Here is a 9,241-nt window from a genome sequence, read left to right as displayed (position 1 = left end):
ATACCCAACCTCATCTACGTGGCCGAGGACGTCTACATAACCTATGACATGTACAGGCGGATCGTTGACATGAGGACGTGACTCCTTCCCCTTGCCGTTGAGGGGCCGCACAACAACAGTCGCAGCAGTGCCAAGAATGTCAAGAAGTGGTAAATGTACTTATGCAGCAAGATGACAATGGGATGTTTAGTTACTTATGTAATGGACATTTAGCCCAATTACACAATGATGTTTTATAAGTATATGTTGTTGTTCTGCTGACAGAGCAAGTCACGTCACACATGATTCACCTGGATAAAACATGTGCAATGGGTACCACCATCTCATGCAACTCATCTAGTTCAATCATGTGCCTAACAGAGCACACAGTCTCATTGTATAATCATGTGTGTAGTCCCGATTCATCGCACACAAGTTCTACTTACTAAACTGTGTACGAAAATTCTCACATGGTGATCAGATTAGGCAATGTCTACGATGCTCCCCACCACCGCAGCAGACAATTGGTTCCTAGCAACAGGTTGCCATGCTGCACACATGTCTAGGATGGCGGAATCGTCTTTGTTATCTCAACTTATCCCACATATTTTTTCTTACAAAATTGTGCGCCCCATATCACATACGCATTTCCTTTCTAAATCGTGCATGTTCGATCGGCCATCGCACACATTTCTTTCTTTGGCAGAGGGTTTTATTGTTCTACCATTTGTGATCCCTGCACCGCACAGAGTCTGGTTCAAGGGTGTGCTAGGTGTCTCTTCCTAGCACTGTTTTGCACTAATAAATTTTTACAAAATATGTGTACATAAAAGTATTGGTCAATGTTGCATCCTTGAGAGGGCGTCCAAGTCTAAATAATTATGTATTTATAATGGAGTAGTAACTAAAAGGGAAAACCTAAGAATATATTCAACATTTATAATTGTAGTAAATAAGTTACTGTTGTCTGATATTCATAATTTTTCAAAAACAAATAGTATGCACTATCATGATCATGCCCATCCAAGTTAGAACTTATCTCCACATAGAAGACCATTGAAGTGCTCATGATACTGTTACAACGCTATATCCTAATCTGTATCGCCTTCTGGTGTGAAGAAAAACAAGAGTACACAATACCAAATAATCCTAAAAAATGTCAGTAAATGCTTTCCAATACAAACATACATTGTGAGCAATCATATAATTAATCTGTGTTATTTTATCATTTTAGCTACATGCACTAATGATCGGTACCTTGAATTTGATATATTTTGGTTACTCACTTTTGGGAGGGACTACGTCCATCCACTCCAATCGATTGTTTGACATGTTCCATGTTGAGAATGGTGAAGTTCTACAAGGTCTATTCATCAAATTATTTTCAATAGTTGAATGGTTACATACTTTTTGGCTATAATTTAGCAAGATATTATAATATTGGATGTAAATTTGGTGCTCTCAGGTACGCGTGCACCCTATATGCGCCAAATAATTTAGTAATAAAAAATAAAAAATGGAAACTTATTTGGAATCAAATATGATCAAGTACTGTACTCATGTAAAAAGTTTGGCCAACAAATGATTCCCATAGACATCGGCAGAAAAATCAATTTTATGACGACAGTATAGTGTGAATAGTACTTGTATAAAGCATTTTTTGGTGAATCTTTGACCCAAGATACATTGAAAATCATTCTCTAGTGGGTCTTTTTATATGAGCGCAACACTTGTTCATGTTTGACTCTAGTTTCAGATTTTTTGAACTTTTATTGAATTACTAAATTGTTTTTGCATATAGGGTGCGCATGCACCCAAGAGCACTGAGGTATTTCTCGATATTATAACAGGTATAATTGTGCAATCCTATTTTCATTATCCTATGTTGATGGAGTTTGTGTATAACACGGACAAGGAAAACAACATGCAATGTTGCTGCATAGAGCTTTTGTTCCACAAGAAGTGGGGAGTCAAGATGTACTCCCTCCGGTCCTTTTTAGTTCGCATATAAGATTTGACTGAAGTCAAGCCTCGTAAAGTTTGACCAACTTTATAGAAAAAAGTACCAACATTCACAATCTGAAATCAATACCAATAGATGTGACATGGCTTAAAGTTTCATATTGTATAACTTTAGCATGACAGATGTTGATATTTTTTCATATAAATACGGTCAAACTTTGTGAAGTTTGACTTCAGAGAATTCTAATATGCAGAGTAAAAAGGACCGGATGGAGTATCTCGTAAGAAAACTAAGTATATATATCTGAATGTGCCATGATGAGACACATGCCATAGGCTATGAAGTATAATACTTTGAACCTCCATTTCTAAAATATAGGACATTTTATAGGAGTAGGGCATTTTTTTGAAGAAGTAAACAAGGATGTGAGGTGTCTGTGTGTACAATTTCAGGATGAAATATGTTGAGATGCGACATGCACAAAAAAAGGCAAATTCATGTTGGAACTGAATAGTATCATGTGTTAAAAAGCCCCGGATTGGTTTTTTTTGCACGGTCCTCATTTCATCGTATTTCGTCCTGAAAATTTACACACTTGTGCGTTATGCCTTCATCTATATTGTATTTGTTTCGGAATTTTTTGAAATGTAAAAATATGAATTTTCAGAAAATTTGAATTTGCATCTGAAGGCCTCCATGGAGCTCAGCCTCCAAAAGCAATTTCCAATTTTATAGAGCCTTCTATCAAACAACTCTAACCTCGATTATTGATATTATAATATAATATTAAATTATTGAAAATAATTTAACATGTGTCTGAAAGAGTTGTTTTTATTGCTTTACAAGAATATAAATATATACAAAATAGTGGTCAATATTTGCATTATGGACACGGTGTCCCTATCTAACAAGTTTTTTAGTAAGTAATTAAGAGCAAAAAGTTGAATTTAATCAAGATAAAATTACCCTCTCTTCAGTTTTTAATGTATTATTGAAGATTCTTTCTTTTCACTTTCTTAAAAATCCATTATAGTTATTTGGCAATCGGTCTAGTAGACCCATTGTCTTTATTAGCATCACAAATATTGTGACATCTAAGCCAAACTTGTGACAATATGAATGTTTGCATACTGATCTAACAACGCAAACAAACTCATGTCAGCTCACGAAATGTAAGTATTGATCTGATGACACATACACGTGACACATATATTAAAGATGTGGCATGCATATATGATATTTTATTTAGCACAATACTCTTTAGTGGTTATAGGACCATATTATTTTTTAGTGGATAATGCGAATATCTAGGAAACCAAAAAATGAAATACACTCTCCACTCTCAAGTGGGGCATATTAAAAAAATCACTAAGGGGATACCCTGGCACATTTGCGAGGGCCACTGTGCTAGTTGATTTAAAAGTAGCATGAAACGAGCAAAAACTTATAGATACGTCTAGGACGTATTAAGATGCATGATATATTTCGGTTTTTCGGTGCAGTATTTAGCTATAAATGAAGATGGATTTCGATCTATAGATACATGAACATATTGTCTATATAAAGTCATCACAACATATGATATTATATTTCATGAATGTATCCATATGTGTCGCTGCTAGTTGGAGAGATGCTACTCGTCAACCTATGGATTCTAGTCCAATTTTCCTCATCAAACAACCACCATTTTGATTTTATAAATGATAATATTTTTTGGCAATTATTTATTTTGAAAATACAAAAATACCTCCAACCACATTATACGCTCACAACTTGTTTCAACTAGCAAAACTAGTAAAATTTACAACATTGCTAGAGTTGTAGGTAACGCAAGTGAAGTTTCTAATTTGTATGGTGGAGATGTTGAGTGGTGAACTTTTATGGATTGTTACATTGATTTTTTAAGTGAGGGGGAAGCTAGTCACCTGCTTCAAACCATGGCACTTGGGCTCCAAAAATTGTTTTGGTAAGTAATAGATTGGATTAGCAACCATCACTGCTCAAGATGGACCCGGTAAGGATTTTGTGCACCTTGAAAATGGAGAGATGATCAAACTTAAGGAGTCTCATGAACCACTTCATTTCTCCTACATTAAATTTCTATCCACCCCTCTCTTGCCCCATTGTCATATAGACGTTCATGCTAACACTCATTGTGATCAAGCAAATCCAGTTGAGGAGAACAAGAGGTTACAATTCTAACTTGAGAAGAGCTTAAGTGAGACAAACATCAATGAGATATTGAGTCATTAAAATGATACGACTCATAAAAGGGACCTGGGTTCAACTCCAGGTCCAACAAGAAGAACAATGGTACTCCCAGAAAATAAACTCTGTAAAAGGAGGGTAAAGGGGAGTGGTAATGGTAATGGAAATGGTGTGAGTGGGGGATCTACTAGGTGTAACCCAACTCGCAATTAATTTCCGGGAAAGTACAACCCATCATATGCGCTTCGTAAGATCAAGGATGTGCAAGTATATGCTAAATTTGTTGGTCCATGCAATTCATATAGAGAACATGTTATTTGGTTTTTCAAAGTACTTGTTACTAACGCCAAAGAGATGATTCAAGAATAGGTACCTAAAGTCCAAGATTAATTGCATCTAGGACTATTACCGCTGGTGGCAAGTGATGGATAATTTATAGTGGTTGCACTAATGATATGACCAGACGAAGGGACATGCTTTACAAATTTGTGCAAGATATACCTACTACCTCAAATGTTGTCTTTTTTTAGAATAATATGAGAAAGGTAATTGACTGGGCAAAGCGACAATCACTAACAATCTATCGATAGAAAATGTGGTAGTTGTCTAATCCTTTCATTATAACTTGCTTTTCATTCAATGATTAGCCTTCTTGGCTATCTATCATTTAAGTGTGTGAAAGCTTTTAGGAGAGATAAAGTCTCAAATAGGTCTTTGTGGGGCATGTCGAAGGAAAAAATTACGTGGTTAATTTTTCGAAAGAAAGCACTTGGCATGAGAGATCCCTAATGGCCATAGCTGACTTGGGGTAGTTGTGGCACCACAAGCTAGTCTACGTTGGTTTGAGAAATCTGCAAATATTAACACATTCTTGGACTAATTGTGTTTCTTTTGAGAAATTTAGAGTTTGTAGTGATTGTATTTCCAGAAAGAAGTATTATGTTAAGAGCGTGATCACGACAACTACACGTTTGGACCTCCTTAATATGGATCTCTTTGGACCTCCAAAATGCGATAGCCTTGGCAAATAATAATTATTATTATTGATATTGTGGATGACTTCTCAAATTACACTTTGGTGTTCTTTCTTCGATCCATGGATGATGCTCAAGATACATTCGAGACTTTTGCCAAGCAAGCTCAACACAAATTTCATGGGACGATCTTGGCAATAAGAATTGATAATGAGACAGAGTAGAAGAACGAATACATCATCATAAATTTTACACCACAAATTGTGTACAAAGTATCAATCGGTACCAAAGTAATATTGTAATACTTTGGTACATGTCATAAAGCCTCTATTTTCTAGAAGTGGGAATTTTGAGACATCGTTTAAGTAGCATACTGGCATGATGCACGAGAAGTCTCACCGATGTTATGCGATGTCATTGATCATGGCTCTGCAGGCGGCGACGTGGAAATTCTATCCTTTGCATTCATTGCCTACGCAAGGAAAAATTTAATTAAAAAACATAAACATTGTCAGGCGCCCAAAAATCGAAAGGAACAAGAAAAAACTAATAACTAAGTGTGTAAATAAGAGTAAACCATATATAAGCTTACTTGTTTATCCCAATCAGTGGTGCCAAAGGAAATGAAAAGAAGCAACAACGTCTGTGTCACCAATCCGCTCAATATTCCCAACCAAAGCCCCTGCATGCACACAAGCTTGTTTATACCGACAGAGTGATCACCCAAATATAACACGACCACCAGCACCACCAATTATTATTATTATTATTATTATTATTATTATTATTATTATTATAATATACCACTACTGCCTCCATTCCGGTTTATTAGGTTTGCATGTATCCCTACATTGACAATTAGACCGATGTAATACAAGTTAAATATCACAAAAAAGTATAATTAGAAACTTTAAATTGTATATTTTCTAATGATATAATTTTTGGCCTATACAAGTCATATTGTATTGTCAAATTATTGATTTAGGAATACGTGCATGACTAATAAACCGGAAAGGAAGTACATACCTTTCCACCAAGATGGCACTTGAAGGTGAAAATTAGTGCTGCAGGGATACCAACTAGATAATATGCAATGAAATTAACGAAAGCACCAATCTTCTGTTGTCCACAGCCCCTAACGATACCTGTAAAATTAACATAACCCTTTACTCACTGTGCCAATTTGTGCCACACCTATAGACAGTTTTTCGGTAAAAAGGTACGACTACACGAACTAGAAAACACACCAAACTATGAGGTAAAACATGAGGTAAAACATCATGTTTGGTCTCCTCTAAAATTCCTATGTAGTAATAACTAACTACAAGGAATTTCAAAAGAAAGCAGGAAACAATTCTTTTGTTCCAAATGGCGCCAAAGACATATTTCTTGCAGGAATAAATATTTCTAAATTTCCTACTGCATATATGTTTTGTCTATATGCTCTAAACGGGGCCACACAAAATCAAAGGCTCTTGATTAGCTCCACGTGACGTCTCACTTTGAACGAGTCCAACCCATGCACGTATGCATCCACAATCAATTACTTAGCCCGCTGGAGGATACTACGATGGAGTGCAGGCCGCCGCGAAGGTGGCATCATGCATGCCGGCGAGCCATGCATGCAGCTAGCGCTCTGACTGCGTCGTTCCGATTATCACAACGCAGTTTTTATCCTATCTTGTCCCCATGTCGGAAGACTGTATCTTGTCAAGAGCTCCGGCGATGTGCTGACGGTGACCACGGTGACGAAAGGAGCGATGTCTTTTGGCAGGGTTCGCCGGCGCGGCGGAAGGCCTGAGAGACCTGCTTCGACGTCTCAACTTGTAATCTAAGTTGGCGAAAAGGAATCCCAAAGAATAATATAGTTTACTCCTACCTGCATGCTAGGTTACGGATAATTGATCTCATTCTAACTAAGCTAACCACGAATTCCATAGATTTTTTTGGCCCCCAGTCAAAATGATGGGGCGGTACATACAACCCAGGGAAGTAAAGTACGTGTACACTGGTGTGCAGTGTAGATTTTTGTTTACAAGTCAAACTGTGCAGTAAATAAAGCCTTGCTCCACAACATGCATGACATGCAATCATACCTGAGAGGACGTACTGGAGGCCGTCGAAGAGGACGGAGACGGCGAGGATGAGCATCATGGTGGCGACGTAGGAGACCACCTCCTGGTCCTTGCTGTAGGCATAGCCCCACACTTTGTGCACAAGAACCAGGAGGAGCCCCTCCGACGTGCCCACCAGAAACGCCAGCACGATCACCACGCGGGCCGCCAGAAGCGCCGCCCGTGGCCGCCCCGCCCCGAGCTCGTTGGACACGCGCGTGCTTATGGCCGAAGAGAGCCCATTCGGGACCGTGCACACCAAGGAGTTGGTGTTCAAGCTGCACCGGCCGGAGAGAGATACATCAAGAAGCGATCGTCCATGGAGATGATTCGATCCATCACAAAGAGAAGGAAGATGAACTTGTATATATACCAGATGGAGAGGACGGCTGTCTCGAGCTTGGGGTTGGGGAGAAGGCCCGAGAGTATCACCATCACCTCGAACGACCACCACTCCATGCTGCAAATTTTTCACATGCATCAAGGATTTGTCGTCGTTGATGAGTTGAGTGGCACTAGTACTACTCACCAGACCATGAGCGCGGATGGCACGGCGAGCTTCAAGAAGGGGATGAGGCCGTGGAACGCCTCGAAAGAGAACCCCGTCCAGCTCTTCTTACACGACGGCGAGACCCTGACGTAGACGGCCAGTATGGAGACGTTGGTGAGGTAGGACACAGCGTTGGCCAGCGCCGCCCCTCGGATCCCCAGCCGCAGCCTGTACACCAGCGCCCAGCACACCAGCACGTGGCTCGCCGCGGTGGCGCCGGAGCTCAGCATCACCGGCACCACCAGCTTCTGCGCCTGCAGGAACCGGACGTGGCACTGGAGCCACCCGTAGAAGAAGAGCGCCGGGATCATCCACCGGATGTACGTCCCGGCGCCCGCCGCGATCTCCGGGTCCTGCCCCAGGTGCAGCAGGATCGCGCCGGTGTTGGCCCACACCGCCGCGATCGGCAGGCTCGCCAGGCCCAGCACCAGCATCGCCCTCTGCTTGTACACTCCCAGCATCTGGCCCTCGCTCGCCCCGAAGGCCTGCCCGCACAGGGTGTCCAGGGCGAACGACATGCCCGTCTGCCATGGTTCAACAAGATAAGCGCAAAGTGGAAGAAGAACATGCATGTGAGCTAGCTAGCTCGAGCAGTACCGTACCAGGAAGCTGAAGCCGGTGACGATGGCGAATGAGCTGGCCATGGAGGCGCTGGCCAGCGCGAGCTCGCCCAGGTGCCCCACGAACATCACGGAGATCATCTGGATGACGCTCTGCAGCAGGCATCCCACGATGAGTGGCCCGGCGAGGCGGAGCTGTCTCTTGGCCTCGCTCGTCGCCAGCAGCAGGTTCACGGCCACGGCCGTGCCTTTGGCACTGGGGAGCGCCGGCTCCATGCTTAACTCCATGGATCCGATCTTGGTGCTTCCGCTGGGGAGCTACCTTGGCTCACTCGGTCAGCGTCTATGTCTCTGTTTTTGAAGGTAGTAAAAGATTGCTGATGCCACGCACTATGTAACGGAAGAAAAAAAATGATCTATTAGAAAACGGACAGCTGAGATTCACCAACGGAGTGTTAAGATGTATATGGCTGGATCAGCACAGGAGCTCTGGCGTAAGCAAGAACAGTTCATTTACATGGAGGCTTTTCGGAAATGTTATCTCTCAAACTTTTGCCCGGAGGCCAACCTTGGCGAACGTCATCCCCGCCGTCGCACAGATCTTAGCGGAAGGCCAATGCCACGTCAATTCCCTGGAGGCATTCACTCTGAACAGCGAACGGGTGGACGTTCCTTCTTTTTCTTCAAAAAAACGCAGGCGATGCGCACTTGGAGGGAGTCGAACTAGCGATCTATGTGCACTCACTATTCAGCTGAAGCTAGGGTTTGTGAACACTTGCGCTCAAACTTTTTTTTTGTATTTGAGTAAAATGCGCCCGAGATGAGCGTACACATGGAAAAGAAAAGATTGCTGGATAGATGCATGAAGGCGAGTGCGAGTTCAGACTCGCCCT

The 9,241-nt window shown here is 41.4% G+C and overlaps 1 protein-coding gene across 1 annotated transcript; it reads right to left on the bottom strand.

Annotated features, from left to right (window-relative positions):
- Window positions 1-5,545: 5,545 nt before the first annotated feature.
- LOC119271741 (protein DETOXIFICATION 16-like) lies at window positions 5,546-8,636 on the bottom strand. Its single transcript, XM_037553449.1, has 7 exons — window positions 8,391-8,636; window positions 7,768-8,312; window positions 7,612-7,698; window positions 7,221-7,516; window positions 6,151-6,269; window positions 5,717-5,806; window positions 5,546-5,596 (listed from the first exon to the last, which is right to left on the bottom strand). Exons 1-7 carry the CDS (start codon window positions 8,634-8,636, stop codon window positions 5,546-5,548), a joined length of 1,434 nt encoding a protein of 477 aa, XP_037409346.1.
- Window positions 8,637-9,241: the final 605 nt, after the last annotated feature.

Source organism: Triticum dicoccoides, chromosome 3A (assembly GCF_002162155.2).
Source record: "Triticum dicoccoides isolate Atlit2015 ecotype Zavitan chromosome 3A, WEW_v2.0, whole genome shotgun sequence".
NCBI classification, from domain to species: domain Eukaryota; kingdom Viridiplantae; phylum Streptophyta; class Magnoliopsida; order Poales; family Poaceae; genus Triticum; species Triticum dicoccoides.
The sequence above is the reverse complement of the archived record's forward strand: the minus strand, read 5'-3'. Positions and strand labels throughout refer to the sequence as shown.

Bases quoted from the DNA above. Each gene is read 5' to 3' on its own strand.
- LOC119271741 (XM_037553449.1), bottom strand. From the start codon at position 8,636: ATGGAGTTAAGCATGGAGCCGGCGCTCCCCAGTGCCAAAGGCACGGCC. The intron at 7,517-7,611 runs GTATATATACAA...CGGCCGGTGCAG, and splicing joins ACAGCCGTCCTCTCCATCTG to CTTGAACACCAACTCCTTGG. The intron at 5,597-5,716 runs GTAAGCTTATAT...TTCCTTGCGTAG, and splicing joins CCACTGATTGGGATAAACAA to GCAATGAATGCAAAGGATAG.